This window comes from Zonotrichia albicollis, chromosome 9 (genome assembly GCF_047830755.1).
Source record: "Zonotrichia albicollis isolate bZonAlb1 chromosome 9, bZonAlb1.hap1, whole genome shotgun sequence".
NCBI classification, from domain to species: domain Eukaryota; kingdom Metazoa; phylum Chordata; class Aves; order Passeriformes; family Passerellidae; genus Zonotrichia; species Zonotrichia albicollis.
The window spans coordinates 14,930,338-14,955,198 of record NC_133827.1 but is presented as its reverse complement, the minus strand read 5'-3'; the positions used below and the strand labels follow the sequence as shown (position 1 = coordinate 14,955,198).

Sequence of the window (24,861 nt, the reverse complement as noted above, 5' to 3'; positions counted from 1 at the left end):
CTAACAGTTCCATATAGATGATTCCACATTTGGTGTCTTGGTGCGTAAATCAAGAGCACAATCAGTTCATGATAAGCATCAGTACAAGCTGGACTTCCCAGAGCAGCCAACTGAAAGAATCTGAAAAGAAGAAATGCAGGAAATGCCTTGGTAAACCTTGCCTGGAAGATGGGTGACTTTTTTTCAGTAATCTATAATCCATTCCCTTGGCCTTTGGCTTTTTTAACAAGGCCATTTGCATCCCAGATTCCCCATGAAGTGCGAAGCCTGAGCTTGTGGAAGTGGCTGAAAGATGCCCTGTTTCTCTGCAGGGACATTCAACTGGAACAGGAGCCGGAGCGCTGTCTGGGGCAGCCTCCTCCAAGCTGGAATTCGTACTGTGGTGGGAGAGGAGGAGGAGGGGGAGAAGGCTGGCGCTGTGTGGCAGGAGCAGGAGGTTTGGGCCGCAGGACATTCCGTCTGCGCCGCTGCCCCGCAATGGGCGGCCGTGCCCGGGGCTCTGGGCCTGGCCCTGCGTGCGCTGAGCTCCCTGGGCTGGGCTCAGGTTCCCGCTGGACCTGGGCAGAGCCTGGGCTCAAACTGGGGGCAGCAGCAGTGCAAAACACCTCTGGGCATCTGCATTTCCTGCTGCTGGGAAGAGGCAGTGAAGTGAGTTGAGAAGTTCTGGTTTCTGCTTTTCCTGGTTGATTTTTTAATTTAACTCCACACTGCAGAGGTGAATTGTGACAGCCTCTCTTAGCTTATTCTATTTCAACAGTGCCAGCAACAGGGCTCTGTTTGAGCCCTGCAAATGTGGCCTGTGAAGCTTTAATTCCCCTCATCTTAGTGCTCAGGGGCTGGTGGGCATTCCAGTATCTGCTGATCTTTATGTCCGAGACAAAAATACTGACTTCACTGTCATGAAAGCACCATGGCTAGCACCAACTGAAAGAAGCATTTGCATTTTTATGGATAAAATTCAGGTGGCAAGCAGAAGAGGGCCAAGAGCAGCCATGATCTGCAATTCCCAAGGCAAAGGCCCCAGCAGCCTCCTCCTGTCACCTCAGGGTGAGTCAAACAGTGCTGAAAACAGCGCTGGAACCCGATCCTTTCTTCCTCTGAGGGCTGGCTCAGGGCAGCACAGGCAGGCCCTGAGCAGTCAGGGCTGTGTGTGGGTGCTGGTTGCTGTGCTCCAGAATTGAGCTGGAAAAAGCCCTTGGGAGCTGAGGCAGGAGCAGGTGGGAAGGGGCCGGTGCTGCTGCTGCTCCTGGCCGGGAGCCCCGGCTGGGCCGGGCCGGCGCCCCCTGCGCTGTGGCTGCTGCTGCTGCCAGAGGCGGGTGGGACTCGGGGACAGGGAACGGACATGGGGGACAGCAAAGGCCTGGCGGCTGCAGGGATGGTGGCACTCGGGCCAGCGCCAGCACAGAGCTTCAGCCCACAATTAACCCTGAGGGAAACGTTGGGGAAAGGCTCCATTTCAGCCTTTCTGCACTCGCAGCTGTGAAGGGACTGAAATGAAAGGAGAACAAGCAGGACTTGACCCCTTCTCCTTTTGGAGGAGCCCTGCGCCTGGGGCCGTGAGGGACCATGACGGGCTGTGAGGCGCTGTGAGGGGAGAGGGGCTGTGAGGGGCCATCAGTCATGAGGCGCCATTAAGGGCCTTGAGAGGCCATGATGGGCCATGGGGAACTCTGAGAGGCCATAGGGGTCTGTGAGGGGCTATGGGAGCCCAGGCCTCTCATGGAACCAAGGGTCCATCTTGTCCCAGCAGGTCTTTGTGAAACCAAAGGGACCATGGTGACACTGTGGAGCCTCACGATACCACAGGTCCATTGTTACACAGCAGCCACAGCAGGACTGCAGAACCAAGGAGATCATTGTGACACTGCACAACCGTGCAAACCTGTGAGCCTACCAGGGAAAAGGCAGTAGCAATGCCCTGGAAAGACACACCACAGGCTCTGGGCACTCCTCACAGCTCAGGGTGAGAAAAAAGACTTCCCCATGGTGTTCTGCAGCACTATGTTAATTTGTCCCAGTTCTGTCCTCTCCATTGGCCTTCTCTACCCCTTTTACACTTATATGTTCATGTTCTGGTGAGTTCTCCTTTCCCATTGGTGTGTAACCCTGGTATTCCCTACTGGTCCCTTACCAGTGTACCACCCCTGAGCCCTCAGAGCATTGGATCCCTGGTGCTCTCCATTGCACCCACTTTCCCTCCATTTGTACTCTGGACAATCCTTTTCTCTTTGGCCTCTGGACACTTTCAGTGTTTCTGTGTGTATATGTGTGTGTGTATGTGTATGTATCTGTGTGTCTGTATGTCTGTGTATTTGTCTGTGTGCTGTTGCTCTCATGGTTCCTACCCATTGGCACAAGACACTCTCGGGGAAGATTGTATCCAGACCACCTAAGACTTCAGCAATAACTCTTTTTTTTAATTACTCTGTGGTGTAAATGAACCATTCTGTCTAATCATGATCAGAAAAAATCAGAGCTGTATTTGTAGAAATTTATCAGGTATTCTATGATTAATCCTGTGGGACAAATAGCGTTTAAGTTCAATTCATATGTCCAATCTTTTACACCTTTGACAAAGACTGGGGCTTGGATTGGATCCAGCCATTCCCAGTCTCCTCTCTTAAAAGGAATTTTGGAAGTCTAGGGGCCCTGCAGGAGTTTGAGGATCCATGGTGGCTGTTTCATGTAATATCTGCACCTCATGTATTGGGAGGAGTTTCTCCAATAAAGAAATAAAGCTTTTGCCTGAAACTCCCTTTGTGCCCATGACAGGATCCCTTGTGAGTGTCTGAGACATCCCGGCTCTTTAGCAGCCTGGGGAATCCTGGGATGTCACCATGGAATGGCTGTGACTGCCTCTGACCACAGGGCTCTTTACCATCCCCAGAAACCCCTGGGAGGTCTCCATGGAGCCCCTGTCTATGCCTGTGACATTCCAGCTCTGGAACAGCCTGGAGACTCCTGGAAAGATCCCCATGGAACCTCTCTGAGGGCCTGTGACAAATCTGATCCTTAGCAGGCAAACATCACCAGGACCCTGTTGCTATGGTCAGTATCCATGGCAACCATTACCAGGGCCCTGTTGCTATGGTCAGTTTCCATGGCAGCTCCATGGAGACCCTATGCCAGGGGTGGTTGCCATGGACACCAGCTCAGGCCTGCAGACACAGCCCGTTGCCATGGCAATCACTGGCAGCCCCATCCCCAGGCTCATGGGATCCCAGAACCACAGAATTGGCTGAGCTGGGAGGGACCCATCAGGATCCTCCAGTCCAACTGCTGGCCCTGCACAGGACACCCCAACAATGCCAGCCTGGGCCTGGCAGTACTGTCCAAACACTGCTGGAGCTCAGAGAGCCCTGGAGCTGGGACCCTTCCCTGGGGAGCCTGGGCAGGGCCCCAGCAGCCTCTGGGCAAAAACCTTTTCCTGACATCCAACCTGAGCCTGCCCCGACTCAGCTGCAGCCGTTCCCTCCACTCCTGTCCCTGGGCACCAGAGGGAAGAGGTTCCCACAGCGCCAGCCAGGGACCCGCTCCCAAGGCTGTTGCCATGGCCACCAGGGCTGGGACCAGCTGGGATGCTCGGTTTCCACAGGCCGGGCTTCAGGAATGGGATTTCCCAATTTCCTGCTCCTGCTAAAAGCACGTTGCCCTTGCTGCTCTCCTGCCTCCTGTGGAAAGAACAAAAGGCAAAGATCCCGGGCTGGGATAAGAACAATTTATTGGGAACAGCAATGAGATAAGGAACAAATGGACCAGAAACAATATTTTTAACAGAAGGGATAAATAAAACTGTTCACAGGGAAAATTAAAACACAACTGACTGGATCTGCCTGGCTATGTATTTCCTTCTGTCTGGAAAAGGCACCCTTCTCCTCAGGAAGAGAGAAGGTCCCTTTCCTGCCCTGGCAATGTTCTGAGGTGGAAGTGAATGTAATGACAGGGCCGTGGCCAGACCCTCATGTTCTTCAATGCCACATCTTGTCACTGGGAGGGGCAGGACAAGGAGAAGTTTTCTCCCCAGCATAGATCATAGGGAAAATGGATCCTCAGGGCTCTTTCCGATATGGGTCCTCCAATGGGGGATAAAGCTGGAACTGGGCATGAAGCCCTTCTGCAGTCAATGCACTCACAGGACTTCCCTTACTGGTGCCTCTGTTGGTGTGTGGTCAAGTCAGAGCTCTGGGTGAAACTCTTCCCACACTGGGGACACTTGAAGGGCCTCTCCCCAGTGTGGATGCACCGGTGGGTGATGAGGGTGGAGTTGTGCTTGAAGCCCTTTCCACAGTCAGGGCAGCGGAAAGTATCTCTGGCCAGTGTTAATCCGCTCATGTAGGAGGAAATTTGAGCTGATCTGAAACCTCTTCCCACACAGGGGACACTTGTAGGGCCTCTCCCCAGTGTGGATGCCCTTGTGCCTGATGAGTTTGGAGTTGCACTTGAGGCCCTTCCCACATTCAGGGCAGCGGAAGGGCCTCTCCTCGGTGTGAATCCGGTGGTGCCTGAGGAGATCGGAGCTGATCTGAAACCTCTTCTGACACCGAGGACACTCATAGAGCCTCTCCCCTGTGTGGATGCCTTTGTGTATGACAAGGGCAGAGGTGGAGCTGAAGCCCTTCCCACACTCCCCACACTCATAGGCCCATTCCCCCGTGTGGATCATCTGGTGGCTGATCAGGGTGCTGCTCTGCCTGAAGCTCTTCCCACACTCCCAGAATTTGTGGGGCTTGTCCCCATCATGAAGCTGCTGCCTGGCCATCAGCTCTGAGCTCTGGCTGAAGCTTTGTCCACCTTCCTGGCACAGGGTGGGTCTTTCCTCCTCAGAGCACACTGGGCTGGGTTTGGAGCCTCTCCTCCTGCAGGATCTCTGGGGATTTTCCTCCCCATTTGATTCCTGTGCCATGGAGCCTCTCAAAACAGCCTCTTCCACGAGACTCTGCCTTGGGGATTTGTCCTCCCTGGTCTCCATCCTCAGCTCCTTGAATGGTGGAGAAAGGACAAGGAGAGGATGGGATTTGCAGCTGTGCCACAGGGGAGGGGATGGAGATCCCCCCAGTGCATCCCTGGCAGGACGGTGTTGGCACCAGGTTTGTCCTGCAGCCGAGGGCCATGCTGGGCTGGGAGATGGAGCAGGTGACAGGGGGGAAGGGGCACTGACTTCCTCCTCACCTGCCTGGGTGTTCCGGGGCATTGTGTCAGTTTGAACAGAGGTTTTTGCTAAGGAAGGCAGGAGACTCCCTTGAAATGGAAAATGTAAATCCCTTTCCTTGGAATTTAATTTTCAAAATAAGGGGCTGTCAAGAAAAATTTATGGAATAGGAATAACAGTTCTTCAGTAGGAAAATTAAAAATACAAATTTAATAGTACTAAAAAAGTACTCACAGAATAAGAATACAACCTGACACTCTGTGGGTCAGAGTGTTGGTGGCACTCCTGTTTAATTGTGGCTGCAGTGCTCCTGGAGTGACAGAGGTGGTTTTGTTGGAGCAGTGATCCTGTACAAGGGTGGAGTTTTCCTCTGAACATCCACTGGTGGTGTCAATCAGCGTGGTCTTCCTCTGGGATCCAGTGGAGCTGAATGCTGCTCTTCTGGGAATCCTGTGGGAGAAGGCTGACTCTGTTGTTCACATTCTCAGATTATATCCAGGTAGGAATGCTTGGCTCCTCCCTCTGGGAGGAGCTTCTCACAATGGGAAGATGTCATTTTTGTCAGTGACACTCAATAGCCCATTAACAGAAGATATCTCCCTGGAGGGAGGATTCCTTGTGGAAGAGATAAAGTAAACTGCTTAATTAACAGATGATAATTGCCCCACCTTTAACAGATGGTAATTGAATACACAGCCAGCTAAACCTGAGACACCGGTCCAGCCTTGGAAAGCAGGATTTGGTACCAAGACATGTTAGGGAATGCAACCCTGACTGAAGGCAGAGATAGAATCTCCAGAGCCTGCAGCCAGAAATGGAGAGTTGTGTGATAATAATTTCAATATCTTCCCTTTTGGAATTATTTACTAATGATTATTTGCTTTGCCTATCTAATACTTTTGAAAATTTTTGCAAATTTGCATTATCTTAATTAGCCTGTGTCTTGAGTTAGTGTCTGTGTGTTTGGTGCTAGTGAAATAGGGCCCCATCCTGCCTAAGTGTTACCTGGAAAGACAAAATTCCTCACTCCAAATGCCCCCCCTTCCTCCTTGTCCGCCCCCTAATTATACACAGATGATGATGTCCTATGGTCTAAGGTAGCCCTGGGGTCAGCTGGGGTCCCCTGTCCTGGCTGTGTCCCCTCCCAACCTCCCCGACACCCTCAGCCCCTCGCCAGTGTGGCCAAACAAGGGGCAGGACAGGCCTTGGCTCAGTGCGAGCTCAGCAAGAACAAAACCATCTCTGTGTGCTCAGCCCTGTGCTCAGAACCCAGCCCCGGCATTTCCTCTGCTCCCACCCCAGACCCCCCTTTCCCACCCCTCTGCCCCACAGCCGCCATAGCACCAGCTGAAAATAGAAGCAATTCCGTGTCAATTCCAAGTTTCATTGGTTCCTGCACAGCTCCAGCTCAGCTGCTGGCAGCTTTCAATAAAAGAAAAGTGCAAATTCAGCCCAATACATACATTATTAAAAGGAAGTGGAAGCTCTTAGTAGCTGTCACAAAGGTGACAGGGATGAACAGAATAATGATTCTCACATTAGAAAAAGCCCTTGAGACTTGGAATTTTGGAGTTATTCAGGAGTTTAGCTGCTTGAGCTGGGCTTCTTCTGGGACTTTCAGCAGCCTTATGTTCCTCATCGTGGGGTGAATGAACCTTGTCAGTCTCGCTGGTATCATTTGCTCCTTTTCCTCCTGTGATTTTAACCAACTTTTCAAGGAAGGACACCAAAATATTTTCTTTACACTCCAGAACCACAATGGCCATTTTTCTCATCAGTTCTCCCATAGGTCGCTCAGAGAAAGCTGCGTCCAAGTTTCCAAGAGTTCTTCCAGACAGAACCACAGCCTCCTCAGTTGAGGGAACCATGCTGTTGTCAAAGGTACTTGGGGTCAAAGAAACCCTGAACTCACTGTGCCAAAATAATTTTGCAGTCTGGTTAAGAAAATTGTTAGAGAGATGCCTCTGCCCCAGTTAATGTTTTAACAAGACCCAATCCATTGTGGATTTTATTGAACAGTAAACGTGAGGTAGAGAGAGAGATGGAAAGAAAGAGAAGAGGAGAGAGAGTAAGGGAGTGACAGGGACTGAGACCTCCTCTGGAGGGGGCCAAGTGTGACATTGTCCCCTGTGTGTGTGGCCTTCCTGGGGTGGGGGTTTTACACCTGAGCAAGTTTGGGTAAGGGGGGTGGTGTTCACCCCCTGAGAAGGGATTACCCCACTGTTTCAGGTTGCCATGCAACATGTAACCAAATGCATGTTTTCAATCCCCGTCTTCATTAACTGTTATAAACAGGTGGGGCAGTGTTCTTTATCTCTTCCATGACTCACCCCTGATAACACCCTCCAGGGGAGATACCTTCTGCTGATGGGCCATTGAGTGTCTCTGCAGGACTGATAAAATTCCATCATCCCATTGTGGGATGCTCTGCCCAGGGGGAGGAACCAAGCATTCCTACCTGGATATAAGCTGAGGCTTTCAACACCAGGAGCAGCTTGCCTACTGGATTCCCAGAGGACAAGAGCTCCATAACCACCACTGGACCTCCAGAGGAAGACCAGACCCTTCTACGGGATCACTGCTTCGACAGAATCACGTTGATCACTCCAACAGGACTGCAGCCACCATTTAATGGGACTGCTACCACTGCCCTGACCAACAGGGTGTCAGGTTATATCCTGACTCTGTCAGTTTAAGGCAGTGTTTCTGTATCATTGCCTTGACCTTTGTTTTCTTATTAAACTGTAATTCTCGCTTAGACTCTCCCCCAGGTTTACCTTCAAACCAGTACAAAAGACAATGTACTCACCTTTTGTCTTCTTCCCAAACCAGGATTTCCTATTCCCAAACCTTGATTGGATGGAGGAGGAGACTGAGAGGAAGAGGAAGGAGCCCTGGGATACCCAGGCAGGTGAGGAGAAAGTCAGTGCCCCTTTCCCCCTCTCTCCTGCTCCATCTCCCAGCCCAGCACGGCCCCTGGCTGCAGGCCAACCCAGCTGCCAACCTCATCCTGTCGGGGATGCACTGGGGGGATCTCCTACCCCTTCCCTCTGGCACAGAGGCAAATTCCATCCTCTCCTTGTTGTTCCTGCCCCAGAGAAGGAGCTGAGAATGGAGACCATGGAGGAAGAATCTCCATGGTATAACCTCATGGAAAAGGCCATTTTGAGTGACTCCACAGTGCAGAATTCCAATGGGGAGGAAAATCCGCAGAGATCCTGCAGGAGGAGGGGCTCCAAACCCAGCCCAGTGTGCTCTGAGGAGGAAAGACCCACCCTGTGCCAGGAAGGTGGACAAAGCTTCAGCCAGAGCTCAGATCTGGTGGCCAGGCAGCAGCTTCATGATGGGGACAAGCCCCACAAATTCTGGGAGTGTGGGAAGAGCTTCAGGCAGAGCAGCACCCTGATCAGCCACCAGATGATCCACACGGGGGAATGGGCCTATGAGTGTGGGGAGTGTGGGAAGGGCTTCAGCTCCACCTCTGCCCTTGTCATACACAAAGGCATCCACACAGGGGAGAGGCTCTATGAGTGTCCTCGGTGTCAGAAGAGGTTTCAGATCAGCTCCGATCTCCTCAGGCACCACCGGATTCACACCGAGGAGAGGCCCTTCCGCTGCCCTGACTGCAGAAAGGGCTTCAAGCACAACCTCAAACTCATCAGGCACCGGCGCATCCACACTGGGAAGAGGGAGTGGCCCTACGAGTGTCCCCAGTGTGGGAAGAGGTTTCACCCCAGTTCCAGTCTCCTCCAGCACCAGCAGATTCACACTGATGAGAGGCCCTTCCACTGCCCTGACTGTGGAAAGGGCTTCAAGCACAACTTCACCCTCATCACCCACCAGCGCATCCACACTTGGGAGAGGCCGTACGAGTGTTCTCAGTGTGGGACAAGCTTCACCCAGAGCTCTGACTTGACCACACACCAACGGAGGCACCTGTAAGGGAAGCTCTGCCAATGCGCCAATGCAGGAAGATTTTTGTGCACTGCCCCAGCTTCATCCATAATTGGAGGATCCATGTTGGGAAGAGCCTTGGTGATCCATGTTCCCCATGATCCATGCTAGGAAGACACCTGTCCCTTTTCCTGCTCCTGTCAATGACATGATGTGGTATGGAAGAACATGAGGGTGTGGCAATGGCCCTGTCATTGCATTCACTCCCACCTCAGGTCATTGGCAGGGACAGGAAAGGGACACTTTCCAGACAGAAGGAAATACATAGCCAGGCAGATCCAGTCAGTTGTGTTTTAGTTTTCCCTGCAAACAGTTTTATTTATCCCTTCTGTTAAAAATATTGTTTCTGGTCCATTTGTTCCTTATCTCATTGCTGTTCCCAATAAATTGTTCTTATCTCAGCCCGGGATCTTTGCCTTTTGTTCTTTCCACAGGAGGCAGGAGAGCAGCAAGGGCTTCGTGCTTTTAGCAGGAGCAGGAAATTGGGGAATCTCATTCCTGAAGCCCGGCCCGTGGAAACCGAGCATCCCAGCTGGTCCCAGCCCTGGTGGCCATGGCAACAGCCTTGGGAGCGGGTCCCTGGCTGGCGCTGTGGGAACCTCTTCCCTCTGGTGCCCAGGGACAGGAGTGGAGGGAACGGCTGCAGCTGAGTCGGGGCAGGCTCAGGTTGGATGTCAGGAAAAGGTTTTTGCCCAGAGGCTGCTGGGGCCCTGCCCAGGCTCCCCAGGGAAGGGTCCCAGCTCCAGGGCTCTCTGAGCTCCAGCAGTGTTTGGACAGCGCTGCCAGGCCCAGGCTGGCATTGTTGGGGTGTCCTGTGCAGGGCCAGCAGTTGGACTGGAGGATCCTGATGGGCCCATCCCAACTCAGCCAATTCTGTGGTTCTGGGATCCTGTGAGCCTGGGGATGGGAGGCTTCAAAAGGTTGCCATAGCAACGGGCTGTGTCTGCAGGCCTGAGCTGGTGTCCATGGCAACCACCCCTGGCATGGGGTCTCCTCGGAGCTGCCGAGGGACTGACCATAGCAACAGGGGGCTGGTAATGGTTTCCATGGAAACTGCCTATAGCAACAGGGTCCTGGTGATGGTTGCCATGGAATCTGACCATAGCAACAGGGGGCTGGTGATCGTTGCCATGGAAATTGACTGTAGAAACTTGGTCCTGGTGATGGTTGCCTGCTAAGGATCAGATTTGTCACAGGCCCTCAGAGAGGTTCCATAGGGACTTTCCAGGAGTCTCCAGGCTGTTCCAGAGCTGGAGTGTCACAGGCAGAGACAGGGGCTCCATGGACACCTCCCAGGGCTTTCTGGCGATGTTAAAGAGCCCTGTGGTCAGAGGCAATCAGAGCCATTCCATGTTGACATCCCAGGGGGACCTTGGGCTGCAATGGCACCGATCTGTCACAGGCACTCATGGGGGCTCCACGGTGACATCCCAGGAGTCTCCAGGCTGCCAAAGAGCCGGGATCTCCCAAACACTCACAGGGGTTTCTGTCATGGGGAAAGCTGGAGCTTCAGGCAACATTTATTAGAGAAGCTCCTCTTGGGTCACGAGGTGCAGAAAGGATTCCCAGTAGCCGCCATAGATCCCCAAATGTCACCATTGAGTCAGAGATGACACAGGCTCAGATCAGAAGGCTACGGGCTAAATGCCACCTAATTTTTCAAGTCTCTTCTATTGTATCGTGCTTTGCTACAGGTGGACCTCTCTGGTCATTTAATCAACACATTTCAAATGATTGGCCAATTAAGACAACACCCTTCAGTAAACAACTTCATGGAAAAAAAGCCAACTTATTACAAACATCGTCAGGCTACCAGTTATTAATGTTTGTTTTATTTTGGGCCCTTCTGGGAGCTGCCCAGATGAAATAAAACACTCGTGTAGCAGTTCTGTGCCAGGTAAAAAGAGATGCACAGGACTTCTTTGGTCTTCACCTTCTTGTTTGTTGTTATCGTATCTAAAGTTTTGCATGCTGTCTACACCAGGCTCATCTTGCTGGAAAAGCACCGCAAAATGGCTCTAAAATGTACGGTTTCAAGGTCTCTTAAAGTTGTCTCATCCAATTAACTCTTAAAACATACATTATTTCTACTTATCTACACATAATTCATCCCTTGATTGTCCACATAACCTCTACACTGTGCTTTCCTTCACTAATCTGCCACCCTCTGCCACCAACACTGAAGAAAATGGAATAGATGAAGAAGAAGAAGAAGAGAGGGACTACACACAAATTCCTCCATCTTGCTTCCTATCTACACCATACTAAAAATTCCAAAACCTACATTTCTTACCCAAGGGACAAAGTAGACTACCCTCTAATTTATTTCACACTTTGGTAAATTCTAATCTATCTCAAAGTTCTGGAAGTCCTCTCCATGGGCAAAGGTTAAAGGCAGTGTTTCTCTGGGGGTCAGGATCCCTCAGAGCAGGCAGAGAAATATTCCCTGTGCCCTGGATTACCACACATTTAACCTAAAATCCCTTATCCCCTAACATGTGAAATTACCCAAAAATGTTCCAGGTAAGTAGGATTAGATGGAGAAGAAATAAAGAACAACAGAAAGACAGAAGATAGATAGAAAGACATGCACATAGGTACCAACTGCTTGGGTTCCAGCATCGCTAACAGAGGAACCCCAGGAGAAGGCAGGATGCAGGCCCTGGGCTGGCCTCGTGCCTCAGCTTTTAACCCCCTGGGCCTTCATGGGCCTGCCCCTAGGGTGGAACTGCCATTTGCTTGTCCAATCAGAATCAGGGTAGCACCAGCTGCTAGTGTGTGATTGATTAATTGATTAACAGCTGGGCTAATCAGAGCTGGGTTAACATCGCCCCCGCTGTGTGATTGACAGCTCTGCCAGGCCAGGGCTGGGGGCGGGGCTCTGTCCCACCACAAACCAAGGCCTGACCAGGCCCTGCCGCACATGGGCATTCTGAGCATCCCAAGGTGTCTCGAGACACCAATCTCATCCAGCCTCTGACAGCGACCACGGTAACACTACGGAACCTCATGGAACCATTGATCAGTTGTGACAATGGAGAACCAAGGAAACGATGGTGAGACTGTGGAATCCAGGAATCATGGAATCAAGGAGACCATTGTGCAAATCATGGGCCCTATGCAAGCAAGGATCAATGATCAAACTGTGGTTTGATTGTGATTGATTTAAAACAGAAAGAAGGAGGCATTGTTTCACAGTGGAGCTGCGTGGGGCCAATGGACCCCTGTGATTCTGTTGGAGCTCATGAAACCAAGAAACCATTGTAACATTGCCAGACCTCATGGAATCAAGGAGACCATTGTGACAGTCTGTGGCTCAAACCATGACACAGTCTTAGGACCCATGAAGTCATGGAACAGGTCTGCCGTTTGGACTCCCGGGGGCTGTCTGACAGGTCCCACATGTCAAGGGCCACTTCCAATCTGACCATGACGCACTGGGGCTCTGTGCTTTTATTCCTATGGGAAAGAACTGTCTTTCTTGTCTAGGCACCTATGGTCAAAATCAGGATTCTGCATCTAAAATTCTCTCTGTCCAAGGGTTACTCCCAGACAAAATCTGCCCATACGAGTCAAGTCTGGCTAGACTTGGCCTCTGGTGACTGCCTCTCATCTGTCTCTGCACCACTGGGGCTCAGTTGTTCCCTTCCTTTGGACAGCATTGTGACACTGCAGAGGATTGTGGAACCAACGGACCATGGTGACACTGCAGGCCCTTGTGGAACCTGTTACACTGTAGGAACTTGTGGAACGAAGGGGAACATTGAGACACTGCAGAGTACCATGGATCCCAGGGGCCACTGTGACACTGTGCAACCTCACAGAACCAAGGACATCATTGTGGCTCTGTTGGGCCATATGGTTCCAAAAGGCCAGTGTGAAGCAGCAGGGCTTTGTGGAACCAAGAGGCCATTGCTGCATTTCAGGGCCACGTGGAGCCAAAGGGACGTTGTGATCCTGCAGGGCACGATGGATCCATGGAGAGCATAGCAAGGCCCCATGGAATCATGGAGAGTACTGCGACACTGTGGGGCCCCATGGAACCAAAGCGCCATTGTGATCGTGCAGGGGCTCATGGAAGCACGAGAGCCATTGTGACAATATGGGAAGTTGTGGAAACAAGGGGATCATTGTTGCACTACTGGGCCTCAATGGAACCAAGGGGCCATGGTGACTCAGTAGGGCTTCATGGAACCCAAAGGCCATTAGGACACTGTGGGGCCTTGTGGAACCATGGAGACTGTTAAGATCCTTAAGAATTTGTGTAATCAAGGGGCCATTATGACACTAGAGGTCATCATGGAAGCAAGAGAACCATTGTGACATTGCAAGGCCTCATGGAAGCAAGGAGCTGCTGTGGCACTGCAGGGCCCTGCGGAGGCAAGGGAACATGAAATAGGTGTGGCTGCCTTGGCCTCCCAGGGGTCACATGACAGGTCTGGCTGACCTTGGAATGTGGAAAGCTGCTCCCATCTGCCCCTGAAACACCGGGGCCCTGGGCTTTCCTTTGTATGGAAAAGAACTGTCCTTTTTTTCCAGGCATCCATGGCCAATATTAGGATTCCACCTCCAAATTTCTGTGTATCCAAGGATTGCTCCCAGAGAAAAGCTGCCATAACAGACAGGTCTGGCTGGTCTTTGACTCCTGAGTGCTAGCACTCACCTATTTTCCAAACACTGGAAAGGGCTTTGTGCTTTTCTTTTTATGGAGGAAAACCATCCCTCTTCTGTAGACACAAATGCCTGAAATTAGGACACTTCATTCATAATTTCAAATATCCAAGTTTTTATAAGTAAAAGTTAAATTATATTAAATTAGAGTATAGTTCAATTATATTGTATTATTACGTTATATTAATTGTATTATGTTAAGAGTGGGGGGTTATTAGAATGTTCTAAGAGAAGGGTCCTGCGTTTGGTGGAAGGGCGGTCTGGCGGGACAAGGTGAGGTTGAAGAGGGATTGGATGGAAGATCTGACCAATCATTCGAAGCCCTGCAGAAATGATTGGTCCAGAATGAATGGTGTTAAAGACCAATGGGAAGCCTGGAAATGGACCAATCACCATGCGGATTCAACATGGACCAATCCTAGACTCCAAGGGCGCTATAAATGGGGGGAGTAAAGTTAGGTCAAGGTTCTTGTTTCTGAAAACTTGCTTTCTGGGGGAGCCCAGTGCACTTGGGGGTAGTGCACTGTTCTGGTTTTGGGTCGCTGTGTGAGTGCTCGGGCTTATCCTAGGTACTCCATTCCTTGTAGCTCTTTTAATAAATGAGAACCTCTTTCTCCAGAGAAAGTTTGGCCTCGTTCAGTTCATAACACAAGGGTTGCTCCAAGAAAACTTGCCAGGACAGAATGATCAGGCTTGCCTTAACCTCTGGTGGTTGCTGCTCATCAGCCCCTGAAACATGGGGCCTCTGTGGTTTCCTTCCTATTGAGATCAATGTGACACTTGGGAGCCTTGTGAAATGAAGTGGCCATTGTGGCACTGCAGAGCACCATGTGACACTGTGACACAAGGGACCAATGTGACACTGCAGACCCTCGTTGAACCAAGGACATCATTGTGGCTCTGTTGGGCTGCATGGTCCCAAGGGGCCAGTGTGAATCAGTGGTGTGGGAGTTAGCCCAGCTGTCACTCAGAGTCAGCCAGATTTTACCCTGAAAGAACTGAGTGTGAGTTCAAACCCTGAGAAAAATTTGTTTTACTTAGGGTGCATTTGAGAGGTCCTTCATAAGTCTTTAGAGTTATTATACTAAGTTGTCCAAGTTCTGCTTCCTTACTGGTTACTTGTTGCCCCTCTGTGCTTATTGTTCTAGAGTTTTCTACCCCTAAGTGTACATGTTGTTGCTTCCCTGTTGTCTTGGGTCTTTAGATCCTGCCCCTCATACTGTTCTTGATTTCTCCATGTTTATTGTTTTTCACCCTGTTATTAAAGTTCCTTTTAAAAAACTCCATTGATCCTGCTCCTTTTCATTTTTGCCACCCTCGCCCTGAAGTCAGGGAACCAGAGAGGTTTGTCGCAGCCACCCTCATTGAGACATTTGGCGCCCAAACAGGGACCATGACATTCAGGGCTCTCTGTGTCAGTCACATTAGCTGGGGTTAGCTGATGGATAGGCCAGTGCTCTCCAGGATTTTGGATTGTGCCGGGCCTGGCAGATTCATCATTGCTTCAAGGGACCTTGCCCAGGACTGGCAGGGACAACGACAGTTTCACCTGCATAGGATTGCAGGTTGGTTTGGGGAAATGCAAGACATTTATTGCCCATTTTGCCACTGTGTTCTTACAATATGCACCCAAGTCCCATAATTGATTTGGGGTGTTCCGGTGGCTCTTCCCCATAAGGTACTGTCCTGGGTTGACTATATGATGCTTTTATCCCCAATCGTCTCATTCTGTTTATGTTGAATAATAAGTTTTGCACCTTTAAGAATGTTCCAGAGAGTGAATGGGGGGAGAGAAGAAGCGCACGGTTTGTTTTCAGACACTGTACTCCACTCCCCCACATTCCTGCTCCTGACTGTGTTGTCTGCAGACAGACAGCGGGACAGAGCTCTTCTTTTGCGTTTTAGTTAGTGTTAGCTAGCTGAGGCAAAGAAGTTCCCTGGACTGTGACTTTTTTCTTTTCTTTGGACCTCTTGAAAGCTGCTCTGGACTGAACACCCAGGAGAGCACCGGTAGCTCACATCTCTGGCTCACCGGGCCGGGCCTGGCCTGCGACAATTCCAGCACCGGAGGGACTGATCACAGACTGAGTGAGCTGCAACCCGGGGACGGGGTTTTCTCAGTTTGTTATCTCTTTTAGAGTGGCAAGGGGTCTAATTTTTTGATATTGTTTTGGTTTTATTCTTTAGTAAACAGTTTTTTTTCCACCTTTCTCCAAGGAGGTATTTTTTCCTCCCAGACCAGTTGGGAGGAGGGCCCAATTGGATCTGCTTTTCCCACCGGAGATCCTTTGGGGGATTCTTCCCCAAATTTGCTCTAAACCTGGACAAATACATGAATTGGTGCCCAACGCGTGGCTGGAAAAGGTGGAAAAAAGCTCTATTAATTGTGTGTCTGTTGTTGTTAAAGCAGTTAGTAGCCATGCTGCTTGAACCCCTGATGTCTCTGGTTGTGAAAGCCTTCGTGTGGCTCTGGGCTCTAGACCTTGTTGAGGTTTCAATACCTTTCTGGTCACTAGGATTATTGTCCATAACATGTAATTTTTACGGTAGAGGGGTACGGATTGGAATAGCTGTTGTGCTGGCCTCTGTGATAATGATTTATAAAGCGTTTACAAAGATACTGGCATCTGTTTACAATATGTATGGTTTGTGGTTTCTTCATCCTACCCTGCATCCCAGTTTCAGTAGTACGTTTTGGGAATTTATTAGCAATTACACTCAGTCTATTAGAGGAGGAGCTGAGAATAAGACTTTCCAGCCTTCCCTTTCCTTCTTCTCCTTTGGATCAGTTATGTCACTTTTTGAGAATGTTCATTTTCCCCTGAATGTTAAAGAGACCATCTTTCTGGTATTTAATCTGGTAAGCTTCCTCTATATGGTCTGCTGCTTCTCTAGAATGAGGGCTGAGATATCCAGAAGAGCTGGTGAGACCCCTGACCTAGAAGCAGATGCAGGTGTGAAAAATCCTGAGTGGTGTGGGCAATGGGAAAATGTAGGTGAAACCCTGAAGGAATTTTCTGATCCTGTAGACTGGGATTTTCCACGGGAACAAATTCCGAACCCAGCTGAGGTTGGGAAATACCTAAAAGAGAAGTGCCATGATGATTCTAAAGAGAAAAGGCTAATTGAAATAAGCTGGGCCCTGGCCTATGCTTATCACCCTGTTTTAGATAGTGTAGGGCAGCAGACAGAGGCAGGGGGTCAGGGAGATAAATCAGCTATCCCAGTCACTCAAGCTGTAGCCAACAGCCCAGGCTCGAAGCCAGCAGCCAGACCAGACAGTGAGCCTAAGCCAGCATCTAAACCCATGGCTGTTTCTACCAGCACTAGAAGTGGGAAATGCACGGAAAAAACTAATCGACCAGTGGATGATGATGATGATGGTGATACAGAAGAAGGAACCTCGATGCCTCCTGACATAAAATCAGGAGTCAAAGCAGCACGTGCAAGATCAGACGCAAATATTGAGTTCTTTTCCCTGAAGGACCTTCGTGGCCTACGGAAGGATTACACCCGATGACCTGATGAATCCATAATTAGTTGGCTGGTCCATCTCTGGGATGCTGCAGGCGAGACTACAGTTCTGGATGGCACTGAAGTGAGGCATTTGGGATCCCTGTCACAGGATCCTGTTATTGACCAAGGAATGATGAGGGTGGATAATCCACACAGCCTCTGGGCACAGGTCTTGGACAGTGTTGCACGATGGTCTTAATATGCAACCAACTCAGTGGAAGACCATAGAGCAAGGGATCCAACGCCTGAGAGAAATGGCAGTGGCAGAGATTATCTTCTCAGAGGTTGTGACAACCAAGAATCCAAACTTGGTACCATGCACATCTGTGATGTGGAGAAAACTTGTACGACTTGGGCCACGAGAATATTCTTCTGCTTTAGCAATAATGAAGCGGGATGATGGTGAGGAGACTATGCTGGATATGGCAAGTGTCGGGGCACCAGGGCAGTTATAAATCCAATGGTGTCAGGAACCCACGTCTTAAGACAGGAACCCACTTGCCGCGGCAAAAAGTCCAAATATGGACCACACTGGACAAATTCAGACCAGCCTTTTTTTATTTATTAGTACATCAGCCTCAGAACATTGTTAGATGTTAACAGCATGCTGGCCTAATGGAAAATGTCCCCGAAGGTGGGGTCAAATGGAATGACATAAAACCATCTCAGTCTAGATTTCAACCAATCACACCAAAACAAGACCTATTGACAAGCTTTCCATCCAACCTTATAAAACATACGTAATAGTAGTTAAAACAAAGACTGGTTCATAAAAGACAAAGAACAGAGCTCTATTCACAGTAACCTTCTAAAGATATACATTAAATAAACTTGTTGCCATCCTAAAGCCAAATCTACAAAGTCCTATTGTTATTTGTCACGTCTACTGCTTGGGAAACTTTCTGCTTGCTTGGGAAACTTTTCTGCTGTAACAGAACTTCGGGCCACATCCTGAGGCCTAAATACTCTTCTTTAACCATTTCCTAAAAACCCTCTAACTTTATGGATTCCCACAGCAAGGAAGCTCTGAGCATATGCAGATGCTGTGCATGGCCCAACACATGCCAGAATCACAGAAGTGGAAACATGTCTGCAAAAATTAGAAGAAAAGATAGAGGCGAATCATAAGAAGCTCAGAGAGGAGATTAAAGAAGACCTTCTCTAAATCTCGGCAGTACAGATCAAAGGTTCTGGTATCCAAGGCAGATGTTTCCCAGATGGAGAGAGAAGGTACACCCCACGAGCTGAGCTGTGGTTCTACCTGAGTGATTGTGGGGAAAACATGAGAAGGTAGGATAGGAAACCTACCGCTGTTCTGGCGCAACAGGTGAGTGAACTGAAGGAAGCCACCAGAAGGAAAGCAGCTCCAGCTGCCCGTAGCCGAACTGCCAGGTTTGATGATGACAACATGTCCGCTCCCCTTGAAGGAACATCAAGACATATGCCCAGGGAAAGAAGGATAACCAGGCTTAGAGGGGCCCTGCCTCTAGCCAGGTAGGGGCTAGGGAAAATCGTGTTTTCTGGTCTGTGTGGATTTGTTGGCCTGGCACATTGGAACCACAAGAGTACAAAGCTTTGGTTGATACTGGTGCGCAATGTACATTAATTCCATCGAGACAGGTGGGGACAGAGTCTGTTTCTGTTGCTGATGTGACAGGGGGATCCCAGGATTTCACTTTGGTGGAAGCTGATGTGAGCCTGACTGGGAATGTGTGGAAGAAACACCCTATTGTGCCTGGCCCAGAGGGCCCATGTATTTTGGGCATAGCCATGTATTTTGGGCATAGACGACCTTTGAAGTAGGTATTTCAAAGACCCAAAAAGACTCAGATGGGCATTTGGGATAACAGCTGTAGTGACAGAGGGCATTGAGCAATTGAACACCTTGCCTGGGTTGTCTGAGAATCCATCTGCAGTAGGATGCCTGACGGGAGAAGAGCAACAAGTGCCAATTGCCACTTCCATAGTGCATCGACGGCAGTATAGGACCACTCGAGATGCTGTATCTCCATCCATAAGATGATCTGAGAGCTGGAGAGCCAAGGGGTGGTCAGCAAGACCCACGCACCCTTCAACAGCCCCATCTGGCCTGTGTGAAAATCTGAAGGAGAATGGAGATTGACTGTGGACTACTGTACATTGAATTAAGTGACCCCACCACTGAGTGCTGCCGTGCCAGACATATTAGAGCTCCAGTATGAGCTTGAGTCCAAGGCAGCAAGGTGGTACGCCACTATAGACATAGCCAATGCATTTTTCTCCATTCCTCTGGCAGCAGAATGCAGGCCTCAGTTTGCTTTCACGTGGAGGGGAGTGCAGTACACCTGGAACCAGCTGCCCCAGGGGTGGAAGCACAGCCCCACCATCTGCCATGGACTGATCCAGGCTGCACTAGAAAGGGGTGAGGCTCCAGAACATCTGCAGTATATTGATGACATCATTGTGTGGGGGAACACAGCTGCGGAAGTGTTTGAGAAAGGAAGGAAAATCATCCAAATCCTCCTTGGAGCTGCTTTCACCATTAAAAAGAGCAAAGTAAAGGGACTAACTATTGAGATTCAGTTCCTAGGAGTGAGAGTGGCAAGATGGACGGCATCAGATTCCTACAGATGTCATCAACATGACCACAGCAATGTCTCCAGCAACCAATAAGGAGACACTTAGCTTTCCTAGGCGCCATAGGCTTTTGGAGGATGCACATTCCTGAGTACAATCAGATCATGAGCCCTCTTTACCTGGTCACCCGGAAGAAGAATAATCTCCAGTAGGACCTGTGCAGCAACAAGCTTTTGCCCAGAATAAGCAGGAGATTTCTCATGCGGTTGCCCTTGGCCAGGTCATGATGGGTCCAGATATGAAGAACATATCTGGACACGTCTGGGAACCATGGCTTGTCCTGGAGCCTTTGGCAGAAGGTGCCTAGGGAGACTCAAGGCTGAGGACTGGGATTTTGGAGTTGAAGCTACAGAGGGTCTGAAGCCAACTATACTCCAACAGAGAAAGAAATCTTGGCTGCTTTTGAAGGAGTCCAAGCCACCTCAGAGGTGATTGGTACAGAAGCACAACTCCTCCTGGCACCCTGACGACCGGTGCTGGAGTGGATGTTCAAAGGCAAGGTTCCTCCACTCACCATGCCACCAGTGCCACATGGAGCAAGCGGATTGCTGTTATCGCTCAGCGCGCCCGTATAGGTAACAGAATCACCCCAGGATTTTGGAGGTCATTATAAATTTGCCCAAAGGTGAAGAACAAGAAGCAGTTACCCAGTCTGAAAAAGCTCGTCCCTATAACCAACTACCACCAGAGGAAACACACTACGCTGTTTTCACTGATGGTTCCTGTCGCATTGTAGGGATGAACCAGAAGTGGAAAGCAGCCACACGACAGGTTGCACAAGCTACAGAAGGAGAAGGTGAATAAAGTCAACTTGCTGAACTCAAAGCTGTTCAACTGGCCGTGGACATTGCAGAAAGAGAGAAGTGGCCAAAGCTCTACCTCTACACTGATTCTTGGATGGTAGCCAACGCTCTATGGGGATGGCTAGAGAGGTTGAAAGAGGCAAACTGGGAGCACAGAGGAAAACCAGTTTGGGCTGCTGAAGAGTGGAAAGACATTGCTACCAGGGTAGGGAGGCTACCTGTGAAAGTCCACCATGTAGATGCTCATGTTCCCAAGAGTAGAGCAAATGAAGAGCACCAAAACAATGATCAGGTAGATCAGGCTGCAAAGATAGGGGTGTCCAAGATAGACCTAGATTGGGAACACAAAGGAGAGTTATTCCTAGCTCGAGGGGCCCATGGTGCCTTAGGCCATCAGGGCAGAGATGCCACCTATAAATGGGCACGAGACCGAGGGGTGGATTTAACCATGGACAGTATTTCTCAGGTTATCCATGACTGTGAGACGTGTGCTGCCATCAAACAGGCCAAGCAAGTGAAGCCCTATGGTACGGTGAGCGGTGGTCCAAGTACAAGTATGGGGAGGCCTGGCAGACTGACTACATCACACTGCCCCAGACATGCCAGGGCAAGCGCTACGTGCTGACCATGGTGGAAGCCACCACTGGATGATTGGAGACGTACCCTGTGCCTCACGCCACTGCCAGGAACACCATCCTGGGCCTGGAAAAGCAGGTCGCTTGGATGCATGGTACCCATAAGAGAATTGAATGAGACAACGGGACTCATTTCAAGAGCAGCCTTATCAACACCTGGGCCAGGGAACATAGTATTGAATGGATTTACCATATCCCTTATCATGCACTAGCTGCTGGCGGCGCTATGGACTGCTCAAGACTGAAGGCATTTTCGGGGGGATGCTTTTAGAAATTGGGAAATGAGCTTAGCAAAGGCCACTTGGATTGTCAACACCCAAGGGTTCATCAATCGAGCTGGTCCTGCCCAATCTGAACCCTTGCACACAGTGGATGGAGACAAAGTCCCTGTTGTACACATGAAAGGTATTTTAGGAAAGACTGTTTGGATTAATCCCACCTCAGGCAAAGACAAACCCATCTGTGGGATTGTTTTTGCTCAAGGACCTGGTTACACTTGATGGGTAATGCAGAAAGATGGAGAAAGCTGTTGTGTACCACAGGGAAACATAATCTTAAGTGAGAACTTTGAGTAAGGTTTCATTGTGATGCAGAAGGAAATAGAATAAGACATGGACAATGTTCTAGACTGCCAGGTAAATATGTGTGTTATATTCCCATCTGTTAGGGGTGGGCCAGTTTTCATCTGTTAATTGGGCAGTTTTTCTTCATCTCTTGCAGAAACCAATCCTTCCTCTGGGGAGACATCTGCTGTTAATGGGCTATTGAATGTCACTGCGTGACTGATCAAAATTGCATCATCCCATTCTGAGATGCTCTACCCAGAGGGCGGAGCCAAGCATTCCTAACTGAATATAATCTGAGATTTTGGGACACCAGAACAGCCTTTCCACTGGATTCCTAGAGGAGCAGCAGCCTTTTCCACTGGATTTCCAGAGGACCAGCTGCCTTTTCCATTGGATTCCCAGAGGAAGACCAGGCTCATCTACATCACTACTAGATCTTCAGAAGAAGATTATGTCCTTCTACAGGATCCCTGCTTCAAGAGAACCACGCCTGTCTGCAGGAAGACTGCAGGAGGACTGCAGCCACTGTTTTAATTGGACTGCTACCAACACAATGACCTACCAGGTGTCAAGTTTTATTCCGACTCTGTCAGTGTTGTTTTGTATTACTGCATTGCTTATTTTATTTTTATATTCTTCCCTAATAAAGAACTGCTATTCCTGCTCCCATATCTGTGCCTGAGAGCCCCCTTAATTTCAAAATTATAACAATTCAGAAGGAGGGGGTTTACATTTTCCATTTTGGGGCGGCACCTGCCTTCCTTAGTAGACACCTTAGTAGACACCTTTGTCTTTTAAAAACAAGACAAGGGGAAAGGTTCAAAACCTCAGTTATAATGCAAATAAAATTTGAAGGAGCAAATAAAAATAGGAATTGGGGATGTTCTATTAGTTCCAGAAGCAGGGTGAAATTTATTAGGATGGGATTTACAGGCGCAATTTGACATTGGCGTGCTCCCAGAAAAAGGGAAAATGGTACTTTAACTTCTCCAATTAAGGGAAGAAGATGAGGACAAAAATCATGAGATGGTGTGGGCAAAACCAAAAAACCAAGGTAAATTAAACATGAAACTATAGTAATAAAAATAGTTAATGAAAACCATCCAGTTTGGGTACAACAATACCCACTCTCCCTGGAAGGGAGACAAGCACTGCAGCCGCTGATCCAGGACCTACTTGAGGACAGGATCTTAGAACCATGTATGTGCCCCCATAATACACCCATATTACCAGTAAAGAAGTCAGATGGGATTTACAGGCTCGTCCAAGATTTGAGAGAAGTGAACAAAAGAACAGTGAATCGGTACCAGGTGGTGCCTAACCCCTATATAGTACTAGTATAGTACTATAACCCCTATATATATAGTACTATATAACCCCTATATATATATAGTACTATAGTACTACACCCCTATATATATACTAGTATAGTATATAGTACCCCCCAGCACACCAGTGGTTTAGTGTGATAGACCTAAGAGATGCTTTTTGGGCATGCCCACTGGCAGAGGAAAGTGGGATATATTTACCTTTGAATGGGAAGACCCCGATTCTGGGAGGAAGCATCCACTTCGGTGGACTGGGTTACCCCAAGGGTTTTCCAAATCCCCAAACCCCTTTGGTCAAGCCTTAGAAGAACACAACTCTTCTCCATCAAACCTGAGATAAAGCTCATCCAATATGTAAATTATATGCTTCTCTCAGGACAGGAAGAAAAATAAGTTTTTCTTCCATAGTGTTGTCAAATTTTCTGGGAAACCAAGGACTTCAGGTATCAAAAGGGAAACTCCAATTTTTAGAATGGGAAGTAAAATTCCTAGGACATGTAACGTGTCAAGGAAGCTGCCGACTGCTGAACCCTGAGAGAATTAGGGGGAGAGTCTCACTCTAATGGCCAAAAGCTAAGAGAGAAGTCAGAAGGTTTTTAGGCCTCTTGGGATATTGTAGGCTATGGATTGAAGGATACACGCAGGCCATCTGGTTCCTATATGAAAAGTTAGTTAAAGAAGAGATTAGGTGGGAAAAAGACAATGAACAAAAGTTTGAAGCTTTAAAGCAAGAATTAGTCAGTGCACTGGCATTGAGTCTTCTTGCCTTAGACAAACCCTTCTATCTGTTTGTAGATGTAGAAAAAGTAGTACCATATGGAGTGTTAGCCCAGAACTGGATCCAGGAAACCAGTGCCTATTTGTCAAAACTCCTGGACCTCATCAGCCGGGGTGGCCAACCTATATTCAGGCTGTGGCAGCAACTGCCATACTCATAGAGCAAAGAAAAAAATTAACCTTTGAGGGAAAATTGAAAGTATATACTCCTCACTCAGTTGGAAGTATCCTAAGTCAAAATGCTGAGAAATGGCTCACTGATTCCTGAGTGCCTAAGTATGAAGCCATCTCAAAAGACAATGGTTTTGAGCAAATCATGAGTAACCAACTAAACCCTGCCCAGTTCTTGTATGGAAAGCCAGGTGAGAAACTAATACATAATTCCCTAGAGGTTATAAACTATCAAACTAAAGTAAGAGAGGACCTAACAGATCAATCATTCCAAGGCAGAAGACGATTGTACATCAATGGATCTTCATGGGTAATAAAGGGGCACAGGGTATCAGCGCACACTATAGTGCATGAAGGATTGGTAGCCATAGAAAAGAGAAAGTTGCCTTCCAACTGGTCAGCCTAAGCATGGGAGTTCTATGCCCTAAAGTGAGCTCTGGAAATATTAGCACAGAAAAGGGGAACAATAGATACAGACTGAAAATATGCTTTTGGCATAGTGCATATCTTTGGAAAATTTTGGGAAGAGAGGGAGCTAATAAATTCAAAGGGAAAGGGACTGATTAAAGTGTTAGAAACCTTACAATTACCAGAGGAAGTAGCAGTCGTATATGTTAAAGGTCATAAAAAGGGACTGACTCAGGAGGCGTGAGGGAACAATTTAGCTGATTTAGA

The 24,861-nt window shown here is 48.9% G+C and overlaps 2 protein-coding genes across 2 annotated transcripts in view; one reads left to right on the top strand and one right to left on the bottom strand.

Annotated features, from left to right (window-relative positions):
• The window catches only part of LOC102067403 (uncharacterized), a 249,628-nt gene extending 244,965 nt beyond the window's left edge, over window positions 1-4,663 (bottom strand). The window contains exon 1 of the mRNA XM_074546681.1: window positions 4,362-4,663. Coding sequence (XP_074402782.1) covers window positions 4,362-4,663 — 302 coding nt within the window. The remainder of the gene's footprint in view (window positions 1-4,361) is intronic.
• A 3,903-nt stretch (window positions 4,664-8,566) lies between these two features.
• The window catches only part of LOC141730043 (uncharacterized), a 511,185-nt gene continuing 494,890 nt past the window's right edge, over window positions 8,567-24,861 (top strand). The window contains exons 1-2 of the mRNA XM_074546680.1: window positions 8,567-9,087; window positions 14,715-14,718. Of these exons, the coding sequence (XP_074402781.1) occupies window positions 8,567-9,087; window positions 14,715-14,718 (525 nt within the window). The remainder of the gene's footprint in view (window positions 9,088-14,714; window positions 14,719-24,861) is intronic.